Below are 25,084 nucleotides of genomic sequence, written 5' to 3'. Positions count from 1 at the left end.
CCTGATTGTGATAATACTGCAACTATGTCTTTTTATAACATCTCTATTAATTCTTCAAAATGTTTAAATGATAATCATTGCAAGGGCAAGCCAGAGACCAAAACAACCATGTTTACAAGAGAAAATTATTGGATTTTTAGAAAAACTAGATTGCTTCCTTTCTAGATGAAATCAATTCTTGAAAGAAACAATTACCAAAGCTCACTCAAGAAGAGCTAGATAACCTGAAAAGTCTTCTATCTTTTAAAGAAATTAATTTTGTAGTTAAAAACTTTCTTATAAAGAAAACTCCAGAGCCAGATAGCTTCATTGTTGAATTCTATCAAGCAGTATGGAGTTACCTCAAAAAATTAAAAATGGAATGGCCTTATAAACCAATAATCCCACTTCTGGGAATTTATCCAAAGAAACACAAAACACTAATTTGAAAGAATATAAGCACACCTACGTTCATTGTGGCATTACTTATAATATCCAAGACTTGGAACCAGCCCAAGTGTCCATCAGTAGATGCGTGGATAAAACAATTATGGGACATTTATACAACAGAATGCTACTTGGGCATAAAAAAAGCAGAAAAATTTACCCTTGTGACAGCATGGATGTACGTGGAGAACATTATGCTAAATGAAATAAGCCACTCAGAGAAAGACAAGTACCATACGATTTCACTCACACGTGGAATCTAACAAACAACTGAACAAACAAGCAACATAGAGATAGACTCACAGATTGAGAGCAGACTGACAGCTCTGGGGTAGGGTGGGGAGTTAGGGGATGGAAGGATAGAGCAAAAAGGAAAAAGGACTCATGGATATGGACAGAGTGTGGTGATTTTGGGGAGGGTGAAGGAGATGGGTTGAGGCAGAAGATGGTATAAGGGAGATAAATGATAATGGAAAAAATACAATGAAAACTATGAAAATAAAAAATAAAACAAGCAAATTTAAAAAATTCTACCAAACACTTCAAAGAAATGAGGAAGATAGAGTACTTCCAACTGAATCTTTGATATAAGTATTACATTGATACTAAAACCAGATAAAGATATTACAAGAAAAAAAGTACATATCAATAACCCTCATGAACATAGACACAAAAATTCTCAACAAAATTTTAGCAAATTAGATTTAACAATATATTACAAAAGATAACACTTTATGAGCTAGTGGAATTTATTCTGGAAATTAAAGACTAATTTAACATTCACAACTCAATCGATGTAATTCATCATATAACAAACTAAAGAAGAAAAATCATGCAATCATTGCAAAAGATACAAAAAAATATTTGACAATATTGTGCATCCATTCATGACAGAAATTCTTAATAAACTAGGAAAGGACCTTCCTCAACATGATGAAGGACATCTATAAGAAACCTAAAGCTACCATCATACTTGATGCAAAAGAAAATGTTTTCTTCCTAAGATTCGGAATTATCTAAGGATGTCTGTTTCCCAACTCCTGGAGATGATAGCCAGTGAAATCTGGTAAGAAAAAGAAGCAAAATGCACACGTGTTGGAAAATACAAAACAAAACTATTTCTATTTAATAATGAAAGAAAACTTTCCTAACTTGGTGAAGGAAATACACATACAAGCCCAAAAAGCACAGAGAGTCCCAAACAAGTTGGACCTAAAGAGGGCCACACCAAGACATGTCATAATTAAAATGTCAAAGGTTAAAGATAAAGAGAGAATCTTAAAAGCAGCAAGAGAAAAGCAGAGAGTTACCTACAAAGGAGTTCCCATAAAACTATCAGCTGATTTTTTAAAAGAAATTTTACAGACAAGAGGGGACTGGTAAGAAGTATTCAAAGTGATGAAAAGCAAGGGCCTACAACCAAGATTACTCTAATCAGCAAAGGTATCATTTAGAATGGTAGAGCAGACAAAGTGCTTCCAAGGCAAGGTAAAGCTAAAGGAGTTCATCATCACCAAGCCATTATTACATGAAATGTTAAAGGGACCTATTTAAGAAAAAGAAGATCAAAACTACAAACTTTAAAAGGGCAACAAACTCACAACTATCAACTGAATCTAAAAAAAAAAACAAACTAAGCAAACAACCAGAACAGGAACATAATCATATATATGAAGATCATTTGGAGGGTTATCAGCTGGGAGGGGGAAGAGGGAGAATGGGGGAAAGGTGCAGAGATTAAGAAGCATAACTGGTAGGAACAAAATAGACAGGGGGATGTAAAGAATAATACGGGAAATCGAGAAGCCAAAGAACTTACATGCACAACCCATGGACATGAACTAAGGAATGGGGGTACTAGAAAGAAAAGGTGGTAAAGGGGGGAAATTGGGACAACTGTAATAGCATAATCAATAAAATATATATTTTAAAGGGCATTCTTCATTTTTGTTACAGTGTTTTTGATTTCTTACATTATCTTTTGATTTTTTCTTAAGAGTTTCCATCTATCTGTTTATATTACCCATACATTCTTGTATATCATCCACTTTTTCCCTTAGAGTCATTAGCATATCAATAATAGTTATTTTAAATTTCTGATATGATAATTCCAAATTATTTGCCATATCTGAGTCAGGTACTGATTCTTCATTTGTCTTCTCTTACTGTGGCTGGGTTTTTTTTCTTGTTTTGTTTTGTTTTGTTTTGTTTTGCCTTTTAGCAAGCCTTGTAATTTTTGTTGAAATTTGGACATAATTTATTGGGTGAAAGGAACTAAAGTAAACAGTGTGAGTTCTCATGTTACTTTAGCTAGCAGATAGGCTAATTTTACTCTTTCTTGTAGTTGTGTAAGAAGCTAAAAGTTGTTCTAATGCGTCCGTTTATTCCCTACCCCTGTTGTTCTTCGGATTTCCTAGATACTCCTTCTTAAATAGTGTTTTAACTGTAATTCCCTATTATATGTGGGTCCTACTGATGTGCTGGTAAATTGTGGGGAGAGGAGAAACATTCCATAATTGCATAATTAGCTCTCAGTCTTTTAGTAAGCCTGTGTCTCTGAGCTGTATGACCTTCAAAAGTGCCTTGCTCCTTTTTGCTCAATCCCTCCACTCCCTAACCTACCCACCCTGCAAGGCTGTCCCCATTTTCCTTGTTAGTTCAGTTCATTAGATTCCACATATGAGTGAAATCATATGGCATTTGTCTTTCTCTGACTGACTTATTTCACTTAGCATAATGTTCTCCAGGTCCATCCATACTGTTGCAAAAAGGAAAAAGGACTCATGGACATGGACAACAATATGGTGATTGTTGGGGGGAGGTGAATATAAGGAGACTAAATGGTAAGGGAAAAATACAATAAAGATTAAATCGAAACATAAAATACATTACTAAAATAAGTAAATGTATTTGTACATAAAATAATCTTTGTTTTTGTTACATAACATTACAGAGTTGGGTTATTATGATTTTTTAATAAAGTAAGGTTTCCCAGACACATTTAGTCTTTTTAATTGTATGTACTTTATTTACATAAATAAAATTATAAATAGTAAAAAAAAAAAGTGCTTTGCTCTCCCTACACAGCAGCATAGGATAGACAGGAGGGCTAGTGGAGTTGGGTATTTCCCTCTCCTGCCTGAAACAGGAAGAAAGTTTTCTCCCATTTTTATCCTAACATCCTGGTGGGCCTCCTAGACATAAAACTCACAAAAACGAGTTTTTATTTCTCAAGCAAGTACATGTTCCTTTTCCATAAATTAGTCAATTACCTTTTAAGTGCTCCTACCAGGATACAGCAGCAGTGATTATATTTGTATGTCTTTCCAGTTTTCAGAATAAAAAATATAGGTCAGTTTGTCCTGTGACCTTGATTTTCTGATTTTTCTAAATTTTCTAAATTTTTCTCTCATACCTTATGCCTAGTGACATGACTTCATACCAACATAGTTGAACCATAATTCATGAACTAATCCCCTTTTGAGAAATATTAGGCTGTTTCCTTTTCTTTTAAAAAAATCCATGTTAAATATCTTTGAAATAAACCTCTATGCAACACTGGTTACTTTCTTAATATACATTTTTAGAAGTAGATTTATTGGGTCAAGGGTTTCGAATGCTTTCAAATTCTTGACTATATTATCAAACTGTGTCCCAAAAAAGAAACTAATTTACCTTCCCATTAGCAGTAGGTGATGCACAACATGGGATATTTTAATTATATGGATTTAAAAATGGGTTCTATGGAAAGTAACCCCACAGAAAGAGCTGATCGTATATTCCTAACTGGGCGGGTCATGGTGGGCAGCTATCCCCCAGGTGTATAATTTATGTAATGAATTGATTTAAGCTAACCCTCTCCATTGCTCTTGAGCATCTAGGTTAACACACTTTTGAAATAAGCTTTAACCACCCTCAAGAAAGTACATAATAATCTTGTTAACTATCCTGGAATTCAATTCCTGCCTTGTTTTTTCCCACCTCCACGTAATCTTCCTTACATTCCCTCCTTAATCTAAAATGCATAAATGAAGCTGCAAAACAGTTATTCTCCAGAGCATTTGAGATGTTGCTCCCCAGTTTATGTCATCATTTTGGCTCAAATAAATTCATAAAAATTCTCTACACATTTGGATGTTTCTTACATCAGCAAAAACTTTACCAATATGGTGGGGGGAAACAGAACTGGTATTCTTTCTTTATGAAAAAGGCTAAATACATATTCATTTTTATTCCTCTTTTATGGTATTACTATTATTGTCAACATTGTTGTATTAATCTGCATTTCTGGGCTAAGAGTATATGCTCAAAATGATTTATTAATTGAAAGAACTCAGAAAATCAAATTTACTTTTAGGGCAGAATTTGTTTGCTTTTCAAACAAGTTTTAGCAATACAATCTTCTTGGAATAAAAGCAAATTAGCCTTGACTGGTATAGTTCAGTGGGCTGGGTATTGTCCTGCAAACTGAAAGGTCATGGTTCGATTTCCAGTCAGGGCACATGCCTGTGTTACTGGCCAGGTCCCCAGTTCAGGGCAGGCAAGAGGCAACTGATGGATGTTTCTTTTGCACACCGATGTTTGTCTCCCTCTTTCTTCCTCCCTTCCCCATCTCTAAAAATAAATAAAATCTTTTTAGAAAGCAAATTAGACATATCCTCTACAATATTGTAGAATGAAGTAGGAAATATTTAAATCTCAGCATCAATAACTGAGGAGAGATGATCTTGAATTTATGGAAATGAACATCTAAATGAGGCACCTTTTGCTGCCTTCCATGTGTTTGTGTAAGGAGAGTGACTTCTGCAATAAATTTATAACTCTCAAACACCTAAGTGATTTGCATTCACACATACAACTCATCTAGACATTTCAGAAATAATATGAGTATACACTTAAAAGCAAACTTATGAATGGGGCTATTTAAGTGACATTACTATGCTAGCATAAATAGTTCTACTTGTATGGTTCTGCTTGAATGGGGGTAAGCTAGAAGTTACTTTGTTGATTTGAATCTACTTTGCAAAATAAGGCGGAACATTGTATATTATACATTTTATTCCGGATTCTTTTGTTTGTTTGGATTAGCTCATTCAGAGTTGACATCAGATCTACCTACTTAAAATGTGAAATTGGATGATCTTTCAGTATCACCTACGTGATCTTCATGGTTGGATGATTTACCTCTTTCTTCCTTGATTAAAAAAATAGGATAATAAAAGATAAAACTTCTGAAACACTAAGCAAGCACTAAAATGAAACAGGCTATCAAAATGTGGGTTTCCAGTGCATTTATATATTTTTTAAAACTCACATCCCACAGAAACAGACTCATAGACACAGAGAACAGCCTGATGGTTGTCAAAGGGAAGGGATTGGGAGAACTGGGTGAAAAAAGTGAAGAGATTAGGAAGTACAGATTGGTAGTTACAAAATAATCACGCAGATGTAAAGTACAGCATAGGGAATATAATCAATAATATTATAATAACTACATATAGTGCTAGTTGGGTACTTGAAATATCAGGGACACCACTTTGTGAAGAATATGATTGTCTAACCACCATACTGCATGCCTGAAAGTAATAGAAAATAATATTTAATATAAACTTAATAAAAATATAAGTAAATAAAAATTAACAAATTGTTGTTAGAGGTTCTAACTTGCAGGAAAGTCTGTTTCCAAAGGAACAGTATATACAGATGCCACAAATACAGGATTCTTTATATAACTCTTTTAAGTTAGTTGCTATCTCTTCTCTAAAATACCCTTAAGGCAGGTTATTTTGCATGCAATATTAAATGGATTCTTTCAATTTATCTGAATTCACCGTTATTCATGAAATGCACAGATAATCCAAATAACTTGTTTCAGCCAATAGATTTCATTTCCCTTAAATTCAGCCTCTAAAGAGAATTTTTAGACAAAATGTGAAAACTGAGTGATCTGAATTTTCCTGCTTCAAATCTGGCTGAAAGGTTACAAGGTGGATGATAAGTGTAAAGTGCACCCAGGGAACCAGGTTCTGAATGACATAGAACTAAATGAGAATGGTGATAACAAAAATAACTAATATTTGCTGAATACTCCCTATAACCGAGGTCCTGTTCTAAAGATTTTACATAAATGAATTCCCTAAATTCTTTGATTATAACCTTACAATGTAGGTTTCATCATCAGACCCATTTTACAGATGAGGAATCTGATGCACATGGAGGTTTGGTAATTTGCCCAAGTTGACATGACTAGTCAAAGTACAGATCTGGGATACAAACATAAGTAGTTCTGCTTCGGAACCAAGGACTATCACCATTGCACAATTCTGCCTTTCCTGCTACATAGTTGTAAGATTCAGCCATCCACATTTAGAACTTGGAAAATGAAGGGCTTTCACACATTTTTGCCCAACATTTTCTCCTTACATTTCCATTCTACCTTTAGAACACAGCTTTGATCACCTTTTTAAGACTCAGATGTCACCTGTAATGAAGATAGTTCTTACTCAAATAGACCGTATAAAATGGTACAGATGGCAGACTCCATTTTGCATTTTTTGTATCTAAGGCAGAGAAAAAGTATAAAATAATAACCATACTGCCAGAGGGTTTAAAATCTAGTTGGGAAAATAGATTACCCCAGATAAAAGCTCTTTTTAATTCTCTTTAAATCTAACAGAACTTTCTTCATAATATTCACATGGCATTTATCCCTTAGTACTGGATGGCTACCTTGCAAACTATGTTTTTGGAGAATGAAAATATCTTACTTAAACACTAACTTCTGATAGAAACCTAACCTAAATACAAAAAATAATAGCTTTTCATCAAGTATATTGGTTTTACTATTTTAGCAATATGAGATTTGGCCAATTATGCCCCAGACAGAAATCCACAAACTCCTGAAAGGAGCAAATTCAGGCAGACAAGGAACAGAACAGTACATGATTGTTGCTGTTAAACAATGCTTCTTCAATTACTAACACTGACATTTTTAAGCGCATAACAAAAGTAAACACTATAATCTTTAATATATGTTTTACTATGTTTGTCCAATTTTGAGTGGCTAGCATAATAGCTGATTTCTCCATCAGTATGCTAAACAATTGTCAATTTTCAGAAACTATGATGAAGTCAATTTCAGCACATGTTTATACATCAAAACTTTAAAAAATTTTTCAGCATCTCCAGAGGAGAGTTTAATGAGTTATGCAGCATAATTAACCACACCAAAAGTCCCAGTATATTAGCTTGCACAAGAAGCACAAGTGAGGTGATTTTATTGAAACAATCATGCTTCATCAACTTCTAGGAGATAAAGGCAACAAAAGTAAGATCATCACTTGCCAATAACTGAGGCATACCAGCTAGAGAATGCATAACTTATTAGTAACTAATAGTATCTGTGAGCAGAACATGGTCCCAGTGGAATTCCAACAAACATTTGGGATAGACCTTCAACCTGCATCTTCATAGCTTTTTCCAAATGATACAACAAGCCCTAATTCGAAGTGGCAATATCTGACTTTAGGGGCCACTGTTAGCAGAAACAATGATGACAAAAAGTAAAAAACAGAGATGTGCTACTATGCCATCAATGTTTTGCCCAACATTGCTGTCTAGCACTCAGGATTAGGCTGAAAGGTAAATAACTCCATCACCAGTCTAAAAGCAAGAAAACATTCCTATGAACTGTTTTTGATAAGAGCTATTACTGTAGACACATCATTCATCATGTGACCATTATAATAATATTTATTTATTATAGCACATACAGTTGGCGGAAAAAGAGAAATGAATTTTTGTTGTTCACTATATGAGTGTACAAATTAAATGAACAAATTCTTTTTTAATTATTTATTTTTAAGACCTACTTTAGTAGTCAACAAAAAATGAAAAGTACTTCTGTCACCAAACTTGAAGCAGACTGGAAAAAGGACAAGGTATAGAGTAGTTTTATAAAGTCTCCTATTTCTCTGGCAATTGGGTGTCTAGAGTTGAAGTCAAATTTCCTCAGATTTAAGACTCCATTTCTAGGCTGAGGAAGCCAGTGAAAAAAGAAAGCCAAGAAGAAGCCAAAATCGCCATACAGCTTATTCTTCTTTATCCAGTAGTTAATTATCTTACTTATACTTGTTAGGTCACTTGCCCCAAATTAATTCAACTTAATATACATTGAGCGGCCTGTGCACAGCATGGTCATCCCACTACCTGCCTTGTGGCGATTTTACTTTTCTACTAGCAGGTGCGCAAACTCAATGAGGAAAAATAAGGGTCCATATTTCAAAGATGTTGGACAGTTGAGCAAGGTGACCATATTGGCTAAGATGAAAATTAGAGATTTTCCATGAGATTTCAATTCACTGCAACTTTCTATCTCCCATAGCGTGGATAACTGGGATTTGATGATATTCTCATTAGCCTTTACTATGAAATTACTATTAGAATACCATCATGGGCAGATCCTTTTATGGAAAAGCTGCTTGGCTCCTAAAATCTGACCTGAATATATCTCTTGCTAAAATTATGCCTTACATGTCATCTGGCATAGGATTTTGGGCAAAATCAAAGCTTTTGTTCAAAAAAGCAAATTGTTCTTCCTATCAGTAGCTCAGCTATGCAAATCTCTGCTGTAAAAAGTTTACTTTATGTTTGGTCAAGAATTCAAGTTATGGACTTGCAGACAAGATGGCAGTGTAGGTAAGTTCGACTTGCCTCCTCATACAACCACATCAAAATCACAACTAAACTACAAAACAACCATTATCAGAACCACAAGAAACAGAGATGAATGGAAGTTCTACAACTACAGAATTAAAGAAGTAACCACATTGATATTAGAAGAAGGGTCAAGGACATGGAACAGGCTGGTTCCACATCTATATGTGGTGGATAAAAATTTGGGGGGATATTTTGGGAGCAAGGGTCCCAGTCTCACACCAGCCCCCCAGCCCAGGGTTCCTTTGTCAGGAAGATAAGCGGTAACTTCTGGCTGTAAAAATCAGTGGGGATTGAGGCTGTGGAAGACTGAAACTGCTGGACTCCTAAGCAGTTTCTTTTAAAAGCCCACACAAGGACTTGGATTCAGAGAGCAAGGGCAGCAGCTTGAAAGGCATTAGAGACATACAGGAGGAACTGAATTGTCTGGCATCAGGGTGAGAGCTGAGAGCAGCTTTATCCTAGACAGAAATGCTGGTAGATGCCATTGTTCCTTTTCTGAGCCCTCCCCTTACAGAGCCACAGAGGAGGAAGGTGGGCACCATATCTGAGACTCCATCATCTTGGTTCACACCATATGCCCTACCCTGGTGATACTTTGAGGCCCTGTCCCCATCCAACTTTGAGGCCCACCCAGGCTATTTTCAGTGGCTTTTCCATATGAATGGCTTTAGTTTCAGGTTTTCCTAAATTCTTTCAAACAAGCATCACCTGGCTTCAGCAAGCCCCATACTTCTTGTTAAGTTGCCCCAGGCTCGGCACTAGCAGCAGCAGGGCCTGGTTCACATCTTGGCCTCTCCTGGGCACCTCCATGTCCAGCGCAAGTAGTAGCTATCTGTAGATCGCTTTGTAGTTAATGCTGTATGACCCCAGACAGAACACAGACAGTGGCTGACCTTGGACAGGCAAAGAGAAATCAAGGCTCAACTACAAGAGGAGGGTGTAAATTGCCCACACAGTCGGTGCACCTTGACTACCCAGCTTGGGTAACAGGGGAGGCTGTGCCACTGAACACTACAGGGCACCTACTATATTAAGCTACTCTATCAAGCCTGGGAGATGTAGTAGCTCTAACTAATACATAGAAACAAACATAGGGAGGATGCCAAAATGAGGAGACAGAGAAACATGGTCCAAAAGAAAAAACAGAACAAAGTCCTGAAAAAGAACTAAACAAAATAGAGAAAATCATTCTATCAGATGCAGAGTTCAAAACACTGCTTATAAGGATGCTCAAGGAACTTAGTGAAGACATAAACAGCATAAAAAGATCCAGTCAGAAATAAAGGATACACTAATTAAAATAATAACAATTTACAGGGTCCCTGGCTGGTATGGCTCAGTGGATTGAGTGCCAGCCTGCAAACCAAAGGGTCACTGGTTTGATTCCTAATCAGGGCACACGCCTGGGTTGCGGGCCAGGTCCCCAGTACGGGGCACGCGAGTGGCAATCTCACATTGATGTCTCTCTCTCTCTCTCTCTCTCTCTCTCTCTCTCTCTCTCTCTCTCTCTCCCCTTCTCCTCTGTTTAAAAATAAAAAAAAAAAATATTTTTTAAAAAAGTACGATTTACAGGGAATGAGCAGTAGAGTGGATGAAGCCAAGAATCAAATCAGCAAATTAAAATATAAGGAAGCGAAAACAACCAATCAAAACAGAATGAAGAAAAAAGAATCCAATAAAATGAGGATAGTGTAAGGAGCCTCCAAGACAATTTCAAGTTCCAACATTCACATCATAGGGGAACGAGAAGGGGAAGAGAAAGAGAAAAAAATTGGAAAGCTATTTGAGAAAATAATGAAAAAAAACTTCCTTAACTCTGTGAAGGAAATAGACACAGAAGTCCAGGAAGCACAGAGAATCCCAAACAAGATGGAACCAAAGAGTCCCACTCCAAGACACATCATAATTAAAATGCCAAAGGTTAAAGACAAAGAGAGAATCTTAAAAGCAGAAAGAGAAAAGCAGTTAGTTACCTACCAGGGAGCCCTAATAAGACTGTCAGCTGATTTCTCAAAAGAAACTTTGCAGACCAGAATGGATTGGCAAGAAATATCCAAAGTCATGAAAAGCAGGGACCTACAGCCAAGATTGCTCTATCCCGCAAAGCTATCATTTAGAATCGAAGTGCAAATAAAGTGTTTCCCAGACAAGAAAAATATAAATGAGTTCATCATCACTGAACCCATCTTATATGAAGTGTTAAAGAATCTTCTTAAAGCAGAAGAATAAGATAAAAATATTAATAATAAAATGGCAATAAATACATATCTATCAACAATTGAATCTAAAAACCCAACTAAGCAAACAACAAACACAGAGGCAACCATGGATGCAGGGAGTGTTTTGATGGTTGCCAGATGCGAGGGGGTCCAAGAGGATGGGTGAAAAGGTGAAGGGATTAAAAAATACAAATTGGTAGTTACAGAATAGCATGGGGATGTAAAGTAAATCATAGAGAATAGTCAAGGAACATATATGCATGACCCATGGACATGGACAATGGTGCGGGGATTGCCTGAGGGAATAGGGGGATAGTTAACGGAGGGGGACAAAGGAGAAAAATATGGGTCAACTGTAATAGCATACACAATAAAATACAATTTTAAAAAATAAGCACCTTCAAGAAAAAAAAATAATTCAAGTTGTGCTTTTAAACTTTTCACAACAGAATCCCTTGCAACTGGTGTCTAAAACACACCTAGGTTTAACTTCAGACAACATGGCATCTATCTCCACTACAGGTGCATTTTAGAGAATCAATTGTGATTTGACATAATATACTAAAATGGCTATAAGACAGTGCTTCATTTTTTAAAAATAATACATATGTATAGCTGAGCACAGAAAGACTAGAAGTATATTATCAATTCATTATGGTTATTCTTACATGTTGAGATTACCAATAACTTGTTTTCCTTATATTTTTATATATCTTCTGAATGTTTAATAATGAACATCTATTTTAAAATCTGAAAAAAATATATTAATATAAAGCTTTCTTAGGTCATCTGATAATTGATCATCCATTCTAACTAGACATATTAAACATCTATTTGTTTAATATTTCCATGGTTCTAGCCTTCTATTAACTTAGATCATGTAAAGGCAAAGTACCTGGGCCACATTTCCTTAGCACAAGTACAAAGACCTTTATTGAGTTATAATTTAATATATGCCCTCTTCTTTTACAGGGGGTCAATAAAGTAATGTCAGAGAATTATTTTTTCTTCTATGAAAACAAGGTTACAGATAGTGCACTTACACCACCCAGAATGTGCTTTATTCAAACATCCTGTAATCAATACTGTTTGAGTAGGTGGGAGGTGAGAAATAGATTTCTGTATATGAAATTGTAATTTTCTCTTGCCCACAAACCTGAAGTTTCTTTTTTTATCCTTCCAGGAAGCACAAGCCAAATTTAGAGTGCTAATATTGTAATATACCAAAATAGGTGTTAAAAATACCTACTCTTTCTACTTTCTTCAGATAGCCTCTACTTTGTTTCATCTTGAAAAACATCATCTTACCACTATTCCTTCACATACAACTTGTATCTAATATTTTTATAAGCAAACAGCTTATAAATGTTAAATGAATAACCTACTCTTTGCAATGATGTTGAGACAAAGTCCAGGTGTAGTACAAGTACCTAAAGTCAGGGACTTGGCTTCCCCTGTTTATCTCCGCAGCCTCTATTCTGACATCTCTTAGTTTGCAGGCCAGAAATAAGGAACTCTTTTCAGTTTATAACTACAGAATCTTTAGTTCAGAGAACATAAATGACTCAACCAATACCACACAGCGAAGTGACCAGACCAAGTCTCCTAACTTAAAGCACAATCTTCTTTCGATTAGACTCTGAGGACATTCCAATCCTATTGAGAAGTCAGGGAAATATAAGAAGCATAGACATAAAAGTATATATTTTTAACCTTCCTCACAAATTTCCCTTGGTTATTTAGGTTTATGAAAAACTTTAGTAGTAGTTTCTGTCTTTTAACTCCCATATGGTAATTGTCTCTCTTAGGAATTCTGGTTACAAAGTTCTTTTCTTTTTAAATATTTATTTATTTATTTTTAGATAGAGGGGAAGGGAAGGAGAAAGAGAGAGAAACATCAATGTGTGGTTGCCTCTCATGCGCCCCCTACTGGGGACCCAGCCTGCAACCCAGGCATGTGTCCTGATTGGGAAACAAACCAGTGACCCTTTGGCACGCAGGCCAGCATTCAATCCACTGAGCCACACCAGCCAGGGCACAAAGTTCTTTATACACTCACTTGGATCATCTCTTATGTATTTATTAACTGGCTTCCATGTGCAAAGTATTAGGCTTCTATTCAAGAGAATAAACAGGATTCCTCAGAGAATTGCTAGAAGCAAACTGATTTAGTGAACAAAACACTGGAGACCTGGGTTTTAGTTCTGGTCCTGGCTTGGACTTGCTGTCTGTCCTCGTACAAAGTCATTTGACCTTATTGGTTTTCTAGTTTCTCATCTAAAAATTAAGGGGTTAATATCACTTGGCTTTCATGAGAGTTACTCTAATAGCTACCACTTACTAAAAACTAACTATGTGTCAGCCAGTGTTTCAAAGCACTTGGTATACACAATCTCATTTATTCTTCAAATGCCCATGTTGATAGTCATTATCTACTATTTACTCCACTGTACTGATAAGGAAATTAAAGCTGGAGAGGTTAAGTGATATTCCCAAAGTAAGAAAGTCATAGAACTGGGGCTTTGATCTCAGTGGACCCCAGAGCTTCCACACCCAACGCCACTGCCTCCCCAACATAAAAAATAATTAAGAATGTACTTTGAAAAGCATTAAGCTTTCTAATTTTAAGGCATTCTTTCTTTTATTTCCACCTACTTTAATTTCTAAGATGTGAATAGGTCTACTCTTTCACTGGCTTCTTTCTATTACCCAATAATCACCTCAAAGTTCGAAGTGAGAATCTGCATGAAGAAAACTCAAATCTGTCTGGTTGGCTTTAACAATACACAAAGAGACTCTGGGTAGGCTCCATAGGGCATTGCTTCATTTGCCTGAAAATTTTCGAAGTGTTTTCTTCCTTCCCTTACATCTTTTGGTGGCATATCCTTCCTGAGAAATCCAGAGGCCCATTTTCTGCCAAATGTGAATTTTAGAAGCTTTTCTCCTGAAGGGATAAATGGGTGAGAGTCAAGTCCCTTGGAAGATCCAGCTAACTCACCTTGAAATTAAGAATGGACTCTGTGATATATATGAGCAATTCCTCTCCCTAGAACCTCTGCCAGAGTTGGCACAGGCTGGGCCATTCAAAATACATATTGAATATTCCTAACAACTCATTCTTCCACCTCATTTTGATCAATAGTTTATTACTTAAGTTAGAGCTGCCAAAAGAGACAACCTCTTCAGCCCATTTGTCCTGTATGTTCATGAATATTATGCACTAAATGTTACACTCCTTTGAACTTCAAAAGAGATCCCTAGCCTCTTTGACTAGAACTTTAACAACAGGGCATAATGGAGTTACACAAAAATGGTCTCCCAGTTAAAGACTTCAATCCTTGCTGATTCTGGACAGTAACAAACTTTTATGTAAGCCACAAATGGCTCATTCACCCACTGAACTGTACCATCAGCATTTCCTGGGTTCCTGAACTTGTCTTCCCTCTTGAAAGAGCAACTCTAACTATGACTAATTAGCTACTAGAAAGTGGCAGCACCCATCTCAACATTTCTCTGTGAAACAGCTTTCCACAAAAACAGCCCTTTTTTCCAGACCTCTTCAGATTTTCACCAATTAAATGAGTATCTTTAACCATAATGGCGTCCCCCTTCATTCCACCCTGATACCCAAAAAAGGAGAGCAAACAAGCTGCAGCATACCTTCCTTGACCTAGAAGCTTATATTATAACCATTCTGTGAAAAATAAAAATCTTGGCTTCCTTTGGTAAAATGGTGTCTGGCAACAAGGAGAGATGTGAAGGTTTGTTACTCTCACAGTTACATATTTCCTGAAGTTTTTCTAGGTTTTTCTTAGTTTAAAAAAATACTCTTATTCCTTCTTCCACTGTCATACCTATTCTTATCTATCATAGAATAGGACAATAATATATGGGAAATGAGATATTCTTTTACTTTAAAGGGTTTTTCTTCTGTTGTAAAAGTAATTATTGCTAATTGTGAAAACTTTGGAATACATAGAAGGACAAAGTTGAACAAAAATAACATTCACGAACCTACTACCCAGAGATAAAAAGAAAATTGGTTCTCTATTACATGCCATACATGAATATGAATTTCAGGTGAAATAGAGAATTATGGGCAAAGCCCTAAATTATGGAGGCAATAGAAGAATATATAAGAATATGAAATTGGAAAGACCTTCCTAGGAATAAGAAGAAATTCAGGAGCTGTAAAGGAAATCAATGACAGCTCTTACTACACAAAAAAAAATAAAATTCAGTATGAAAAAAATTCAACTTAAAGTTTAAAGCCAATGGCAGACAACAAAAATATTATTTGAAATGCAAAGAATTAATAACAAAATTTGAAATAATGAAACAATAAGTAAGCTTTTGCTAATAATACAAACAACCCAACTTAAAAATAGGCAATTCAATGAAAAAATGTAATTGGACTAAACATAATTTAAAAGATGCTCCAGCCCTGGCCAAGTATCTCAGTTAGTTAGAGCGTCCCCCTGATACAATGAGGTTGTGGGTTTGATCCCTGGTCAGGGCACATATGATAATCAACCAATGAATGCATAAATATGTGGAACAACAAATAAACTTCTCTCTCTCACTTTCTCTCTCTCAAAATCATTAAATAAAAAAATGCTCCAATAATAGGAAAATATTGCAGCAAAACTGAAATGTGGTTTTCTTTATTAAACTTGTCCTAAAATACAAGATTAATAATACTTTTAGTGAAGGGATTAGAAATGGACACTTATACAAAGATGGTTGGTGTATAAATTGATACAACTGTTTTGGAGGGCAATTTGACAGTCTTTACAAAATTAAAATGAAACATACACTTTGACCTAACAATTCTTCACAACTACTTGCCTAAGTACCTAAAGGTGTTCATTAATACCTGATTTGTAACAGATAGAAAACTGAAAACAACCTAAATATCTACAAATAGGGACTGGTTAAATAAATCATGGCACACTCATACAACTGGCAACTATGAAGACATTAGAAAGAATGTGGTACTGTTAAATTGCAATGTTCTGACATGGAAAGACATCCTAGACACAGCGCTGAATAAAAGCACAGAAAAAGACATTTGTCCCATTTTTGTAAAAGAAAAAAACATATAGACATATAAGTTTATGTTATAACACAGAGAAAAGATTTTGGAAGGACACATAGCAAACTACTAGTAATGGCTATGCCTGGGGAGTGGGATAGGAGTAGTGGGATACACATCCTTTATAAAGCTCAGTTACTTTCATATAGTTTTGTAAAATAAACATCATTAATTTTATAATATAACAAAAGCTAACATAAGTATTTTCCAGGACTATTAAATTTTCAATAAGCAGGTTTTTAATTGTTGCATGATAGCACATTACATGGATCATTTATGTAACCATTCCCCTGTGGACTGATATTTCCTCTGCTTCTAATTTCTCACTGTTAGAACTGCAGTATAAAGTCCTGTGCGTACAGTGACTGTGTGTGTGTGAGTGTGTGTGTAGGCAACATATATAGGGCATATGCTTTGAAATTTACCCTTTGGTAGAGATAAGTTAGCACATGTCTTTGAGACAGTTAGCTTTGGTGTAGCCACACAGAGTAATCAAAGAATGACCATGACCTTGGCCTCATCCTTTGATTATAAGCCTCAAGCATCAGCCCAAAACTTGTGCCCTTGGCCATGTGTTACATAATCATTTTGACATCAATTGAATATCAAAAGGGCTTGGGACAATTTCATAGGCAGTAAGAACTGTTAAAAAGTGATAGATTTGGGTTTACAAATAGTATTTTTCTTTAGTTTATCAACTAAGACCTATATTGCATGGACAATATTCCTTAAGTCTTCATAAATATGGAAGGCTTCTCAGAAGAGATGGTCTTCTAAAAGTTGCACAATATCTCCATAATGCCATCAGTAACAGGGCATAAGGAAAGTTTCTTCCTAAGAGAGAAAGGATGTTAAGTCCAGCTGACAGTGGGCTGGGCTGAGCTGAGAAAGGATGGACAACTTTTCTATAAGGTCCACTAAAATCAAGGAGGACTTCTAGAAAAGATGAGATCTGATGGACTACGTTCAAGTGGAAGAAGAAGGTTGTTTGAGGAATACAAGGGGAGAAGCTGATCCAAGCTTCCCTGTTAAAATCATGCCCTGCTAAACTTCCTCTTATGGCTCAATCCTACTAGATATCATCATACATCACTCATATTTAAAAGCCTGCTCAAAATGACCATTTCTCCCAGGAAGAAAACTAAGTTTGCTATGAAAATCATAGTAGTACAGAAATACACAAAACAATGGAATAGTCTTGACACTGTTCCCCCTGTCAACAAACCTTATGACTAATATGTGTAACTTATGCTGATAAAGGAGATCAATGTTTAAATGATGGGCTTCAGATGCTGCTTCCGCTTCTACCAAGAATATTTTCACAGTTCCTTCTCATGAATAAGTTCAGTGGAGCAGAGAATGCCCTTTCTTGGACCAGTTCCACTTTGTGCTTCTTTTGATACAGCCAAGAAAGGATAACTAGAGCTATGGATTTTTTTTCAAATTTGGAGGAATTGTCTACCTAAGAGGTGGCTGCATGTGGCCCAAAGAAGGTGAGGCTCATACTGTGCGAAGGCAGCAGAAATCTCCTAACAAGAGCAGAGATGTCAATGGTTACCCATAAATCTCCCAAATGTGGCGGCAAAGAGGGTTAATTAGCCCCCCTTCCTGCCATTCTGCTTTCTCCAACATGTTAACCCATCACACGGATCACTGACTTTCTAGAAATATTCCCTGGCTTTGCGGGGAATTATTTCTTTCAATAAGTGGCATCCAATTTGCTCACAGTTCCTGAATCTCAATTTCCTCAAAGGATTTTTCATCTGAATCCAGTTCATGTGAAAATTTTTCCCTTCTTCATTTTTTGACATAAGGGAATAGGCACAGCCCAATTTACTTTTCCTTTTTCTTTTTTTTTTTGTGTGTGTGTGTTATTCCTTTTCATAAACTGAAAACTTTTGTTGAAGAGTCTGAAATTTGGGGGAAAATCCAGCTCATCTGTCAGATATTTTTAGAGTTACATAAAATGGAATGAGATTTGAACAGTTTAAAACAGAAAAATGAAAATAGGCTAATGTGTTATGTTTTCTATGAGATGATAACTATATGATAATCAGAAAAACAGCCCCAAATTTAGTTGACCTTATTCAAAGTTTTTATTCTTATATAAACTCATGTATAAACCAGTAACATTCACTTTCTTCTCTTGGAATAATGACATGGCCACATTTGGATATACATCACAATCAACACAGATTATAACCACATTTTCAGAGAAATTACAAGAGAGCATCCTATTTTTTAAATTTGAGACACTTACGATTTACTTGCTCTGTTTTGCTTCCTTCTAGGAAAAGAAAGAACAGCAACAAGGTAAAGATGTATTTTATTCCTCCCATTTTCCACTTTTTTCTCTTTCTGGCCACGGAAAAAGACAACTCAAAACTTTCAGGGCCTGGTGTAGTCAAGCTGTTGGGAAGAAAGCAGAAAGAAGGCTTAAAACAGAGTCTCTGGAAGTGATGGAGATCACTTATGCTTTTAACTTGGTAGGGAATAAAAACTTTGAAGAATTTAAATAAGTGCAAGCATTATTTTCCTGTGTAAGAAAGAGAACCTGCTTCTCTTGTCTTGCAAAGATTATGGGGAAAAATTTAAGCTGATAAACGTGCATTCCTATCCAATGCTAAGGCTGAATCCTAACAGGCAAGTCATAGAGAAACAAAAATAAATTTTAAAATCCTCCTTTCTAAGGGAATTAATGTTGATTTCTCAAGAGATTTTCTTTGGGAGAAGGGAAACTAGGGTTTGCAAAACATCTACTTGGCAAACTAGATGAAAATAATAGGCATGAGACCCAAACAATTTCTGAAATGAAAGTTAACTAATCTTAGCTTCAAGACTACTGTTTTATTAATCCTTCAGGGATCAGGCACAAATTGACCAGTGTTTCTCCTGTGACTTCCATTGGATCTATAAGGCTCTTCAGTTTGGCTTATTTGTGTTGGAAAACAGATGTAATTAGCAAATGCATGCAATTAAATACCTGAATGGCTCAGGCACATTGTGAAATAGAAACTTAAAACGGGCCATTTTTCAGGGAATTTAGGCAAAATTAAATAGGTAATGTGTTCACATTAACAACCATGCAAAAGACCATTTAAGCAACTACAATTCTTTAAAATATGAGACTTACATTTCCAGTCTAAGGGGTAGAAGTCTTAAATCTTTCAAGCCTTCAAACACAGAAAGTTTGCTACAGCTCATATCTAGTCACGGGTCATTTCCATAGGCTTTAGATTTTGTGAAACTCTTTCAATTGATGATTTGAAAATATTTAAACATTCAAGGAACACCACATTTCAGTCTGGAGCTAACTATGGATGGGAATTCAGCTCATTGGTCTTTTCAGAGCGTTCAACCTAAATATCTAGTATAAAGAGCTGGAAGGAATGCGAGATGATGATTCTGGAGAACTGAATTGTCTTTGGGCTATAGTGTGATACCACAGCTCCTACTTTAAATGCCATGAATTTGTCCGGATAACTGAAAACCCATTGTTTCAAATTATGGATGTGTAGCCAAAGAATAACTAATCATAAATAATAATTTGTGCCATCAGTCAGAATTTGCAGTACCATTCTGCCTTCTCTACCTGATGCTTACTCCTTAAACAAGAACTAAATTCTCCTAGGACATATTCTTAGCCTGCCACAGGTCTGGGTTCTAAGATCTTGGTCCCCTCTGTGAGTCTGTGGTCTATCTTTAATTACTTAGAATGCCTCTGTCTTCTGAGAACTACCAGGTTCCCTTGAAATGAATCATGTTCATGAACATTTGGGAGGTTCTTTCTGAGTCTACTTTAATAAGCTTATTCCCCAAGCCTCCAAGAGAGAAAGATTTTTTAAATCACTGAAATCTAATTTATCACAATCACATATGGATCTCAGGAGGTATTTCTCAAACCACATTTTTCAGGCCTCCCCATGCAAGAACCAACAGGATTGTTTTTCTTGTACAATGGTTGGGTGATTAGGTGAACAGTAGCATTGCTTCATAACTCATGCTGGCAAGAAAACGGCTCTTAGAATATTTTTGCTTTTCTTGGGTCCCAACTAATGTTATGAGCAAATAGAAAAGTTGGTGACAATAGAGAAATTTTTCTCTTTTGGTATTCCTGTCATGTGTGGCCTCCCAGGCTGTGATGGAGAACATCAGAAAACTAATCGCTTTATAAATCTTCACTTCTGAATAACAAGATCCTGAAGTCCTGTCTTTGTATTCTGTGCAGAAACATAAACTGAGAAGAGTTCCTTCTCCAAGTCTCCTCACCGCTCAATTTCTCTTTATCTCTTTTACTTTTTCTTTTAGGGGAGCTGGGTGGTGCAAGACATTTATTGGGACTGTAGCAATAAACACAAGCAAGCATTGCTCAGCAAACATGCAGACTCTTACACTTGTAAAGAGCCAAACTGTCCTTAATTTTTCAAATTATACTTTGACCCAGTTAACTGGAGTTATTTCTGCATTAACTCTCTCTCTGCTTCATACAGGCTGTTGTGCCAATGAACTTGCACTGGTTCTTTTACAGGTTACTTAGAAATGTAGTCATTGACATGCTCTGGGAGGATCCAGGCCACAACCAAAATACAACAAAGAAAACAAAACCTTGCAACTAACACTGGGGAGGGGAGAGGGAGTGTGGAATTTACAAGAGAAAAAATAAACATGTCATAATCTAAAGAAATGTGTAAAATAAAAAAGAAAAAAATGTGTAGATTAAGGTGCATCTATGAAACAAATATTTGCATTGTTCATTTGCATCATGCAAAGGGCCCAAGGTCTCCTTGCTTAGCTGTAATTTACAAGGCAATCTGGGCCATCAAGTTGTCAAGAGCCTGTCCATTCTCAGAAGAGGTCTCCTGGGTAGAAGAGAACCAAAGGGACATTCTCAAAGGAAGGCTAATGGCTGAGTGCATGTCAGCCAGTTCTTCATGCCTCACAGTGGTTCTTTAATCCTCTGAGAGGTTTGACGGACCTTGTAATCTCACATTCACTACCATCTGTAGGACAGCCTCCAGGGTAGCAATTCTCTTTCTGATAATAAGACACTGCAGCCTCAGATAGCGTTGGCTAATATCCTCTCCCTATTCTACCCCACAACAAGAAAAGCTCAGTTCACTGGTGGTGGATTGTCACTGAAAAATGGCAGTTCCAGCCCTGGGTGTCTCTTAAGAGTCAGTGCCTTCATTGCTACCCACTACTGACAAACAGTGGCTTGCAACACACCTTGTTATAATTTCATTTTATCCCCCACAGTAACCCCAGGCACCCTGGAGCCCAAAGAATTCTCAGTTGCCTATTCTCACAGTTAGTGGCAGGGCCATAGGGACTTCAAGGCAGGCTTTCCAGGCCCTGAACTCTGGCAATACTGCGTTGCTTCCTGAGTCTAGCCTCTCAAACTCTGACCCCAGTGGTTTCGGTTGAAAAATGAGGCAGCTGTCCAGACTCCAGGGAAGCCTCTCCCCCATCCTTCCCTGTTTCATTAACTTTAGCACGTATTAATCACCCACTGGTCCAGGGCATTTCAGCAAGTGAGAAAAAAGGCTCAGGGCACAGTGATAACTAGGGAGACTGCAGAATCCGTTAGGTAACTTCCCAATTGGCTTCCTACAGTACCAGAACATGGAAATACGCAAGCTGAGCAGGGAGTGGAGAGTGCTGAGTTCGAATCCACAGTCCCCAAAGTGTCTCGGTGCCCTCACCGTGGGCCCCACATCTACCCTGGCCACTGGCATCTGGATCTTGAAGCGAGTTGGGGTGGCAGGTCGAGAGAGATTGGGGCACCCTAGGGGGACTTTTCTGGAGCGGCTCACGCCAGCATAAGATACCCCACCTGTGCAAAGGCGGTAAAGGACAGTCGGGGAAGCAGGCGCGGGGCACTGCTCACTGACCTGTTCACTGGCCTCCTCGGTCTTCCACGGGTGCACGCGCTCAGAGCTCCCCGGGGCGCTGCTCCGAGGTCTGTGGCTTGCAGGTTGTGGCGAGAGCCAGAGTGCGCGCGAGGGGGCGGGGGGACCCAAAAGTGGGTGGGAGGAAAAACATCACCGCCCTCACACCACGAGGGAGCAGCGGTTCCCCTGGCTCCCAGGGGCAGAGCCAAGGCTCGGGAGCCAGTGGCCCGGGGCCACCTGCCCGCCCACCCGCCGCCGGCTCCCAGCTCCCCGCTCCCCACTTGGCCCGCCAGCCGCTAGGCGCAGGCGGGAAGTCTGCAAGCGTGCAGCTGCTGCCAGCCCGCACCCCTTCTCCAGTCTGCACCCCTTCTGTGCCCCGGCCCTACGTCTTTATTCTTGCTCCCCACACCCGAAAGTTCAGAAATCGAGAGAAAGTGAGAGGCTCTGCCGGCGATTTTGCCATCACGCAGCGCCCCCACTGCACACCCCCCCTCCTCTGGCTAAGCAAGCTTTGGGGTCTTAAAGGGACCGCACATCTCCTCCGGCCCCTCCTTCTCCTCTGAGAGGGATGCACTTAGGAGTTCACCACCTCTCGCGCCTGCCATGAGATCCCAGCAACCCTCTGACTGGAACCCTGCATCTCTCTTCTCAGTCACAATGGCCTCACTGGACCCATGCACCTGGTCTGGTCCTTAGCTAGTGCACAGGATACAGGATGAGCTATCCTCGCAAATTATGCCCTACCAAGCTGTTTATCATTTTGGGGAGTTTCCCACATCCCTACTGCAGCTAATGAAGTGATAAGCTTTGGTGTAGTTAAAGGTAGGGTGGATATAGGTGTGTGTGGAAAGAGAGGGGACGGCTTAGAAATCTATTTTCTCCCACAAAGAGGGCTCCTAAGCTCCATGGAAAGGACCTCTATGATCATTAAGAGTCTTGAAGCACACTTTGAGTGGCTCACCATAATCTCCAGTGTTTTAGTAGTTCCTACGATTCAGAGTTTGGTCAAGAACTCAACCCTGAAATCACAGTAACACTGCTAATGCCTTGGTGAGCTTGAGACAGACTATTCCAAACTTGCGTTTATACAGTGAGCAATATTTACAAAGAATTATCACAAACTTCGAAGGCCTGGAAGTGCTGCTTTGACAGTACCCATTTATACATTAAGCCCTAAACTTGGGGGAGAGCTGCAGGGCTTTTTTTCCTCCATGACATGGAACTGGACAATATTGATATCCCTAATATCGCTATACCATTTTATGATTTAAAGACTACCTTCGTATAGATCAACATTTCTTTTTAAACTGTCACAACAAACTCAAACTATGAACTATCTGTGGCTTCAACCGTCAGAGTTGATGGATACCTTCTGGATCAATCAACTCAACATTTTCATGCCACAGAAAATGAAACTGATGGGGTAGGGGAGCAGAGGAGGTGATGTATCCAAGGCCACACAGCCAATAAATGATATAGTTGAGATTCAATTCATATGTCCTGACTTTCAACTCACTACTCCCTGGTTTGTTATCTCCAACCTACAGATGAGGAATTTGATGCTTAGTGAAATTGTGGCTTGCCAAAAATACACATAAGCAGCAAAACAGAACAAAGGAAAATTAAAACAAGAATAATTTCCCCTGGAAGTTACCGCCTTTTTTCTTTCTATAAAAGTGTTAAGATCATCCATCTAGCCCCTGCATTGCTGGAGATGTTTATTTCACTGTTAACAAAGAAAGAGGGGCCCTTTCTGAAATGTTGCCTTCAGGGCCAAAAATGTCTAGCTTCATTCTGCTGCTTGGGTAGCCATACATTGCCACATGCATTCAATTTGTGCTGTTGTATATTAGTTTGAACTTGCTGATTTGTTGCCTTATAATTGTTCTCATGACATTTAATGCACTGATGTTTTGTCTCACTAGACTGTGAGTTCTTTAAGGGCAAGGACTGGTTGTTCAATTTCCTTTTGTGTGCATCCCCCAACACTTGTCATCATTCCCAACATGCTTAGAGAATATTCAGGAAAATGGGTGTCAGAGACTACCCTGAGGCAAACATGGCATTTAAAAATCAGTAGAATTACTGAGATTTCAAAACTCAACTATTTAGCTACAATCACTCAGTATCCTTGTACACAATGTAGTGTTCTGATTACAGCATAACAAACTATCCAAAAACCTTGTCGCTTAAAAGTTGAAAATGATTTATGGTCAAATGGCCCTTTTTACCTGGGCAGTTTTTGCTTGTAATCTCTTATGCACTTGGCAACTGTGTAAGGGGGATGCTGGAATTCTCTGAAACATTCTTCATTAGTATAAATGCCAGTGGTCCTAGTATTAGTTTCAGTCTTGATTTCTGAATTGGGATCTCCAATTTGAGTGAGTACTAACCTAGACTTGCTACTAGGTCTTATTCAAACTAAACAGATGATTATCTCCTTGCCTTATTATCTCTATTTATTAAATGGACATTATGACATAGATCTCCTATTCATTTAAAAACTTATACTTTAAGATAATTGTGGATTTACATGCAGTTAAGAAAAATTTAAAGAATCTTGAATGCCCTTCATTCTCAATGGTAATATCATGTATAACTGTAGTACATCACAAATGGGAAACTGACATAGGTACAATCCATCTACCCTATTCCATTTTCACCAGTTTTACATGTACCCATTTGCCTGTATGCATCTATCACTATACGAAATTTGATCACACATGTAGGTTTAT

General features: G+C 37.6%; 1 protein-coding gene across 1 annotated transcript in view; it reads right to left on the bottom strand.

Annotated features, from left to right (window-relative positions):
• CHRDL1 (chordin like 1) overlaps positions 1-22,500 on the bottom strand; it is a 130,866-nt gene extending 108,366 nt beyond the window's left edge. Inside the window, 3 exon segments of the mRNA XM_054580364.1 lie at positions 18,719-18,867; positions 22,350-22,467; positions 22,470-22,500. Coding sequence (XP_054436339.1) covers positions 18,719-18,867; positions 22,350-22,467; positions 22,470-22,500 — 298 coding nt within the window.
• Between the last annotated feature and the right edge of the window lie 2,584 nt (positions 22,501-25,084).

This window comes from Pteronotus mesoamericanus, unplaced genomic scaffold (assembly GCF_021234165.1).
Source record: "Pteronotus mesoamericanus isolate MK-2021 breed Mesoamerican mustached bat unplaced genomic scaffold, CSHL_Meso_final contig_58, whole genome shotgun sequence".
Taxonomy (NCBI): Eukaryota; Metazoa; Chordata; class Mammalia; order Chiroptera; family Mormoopidae; genus Pteronotus; species Pteronotus mesoamericanus.
This window is presented reverse-complemented; position numbering and strand designations above follow the sequence as displayed.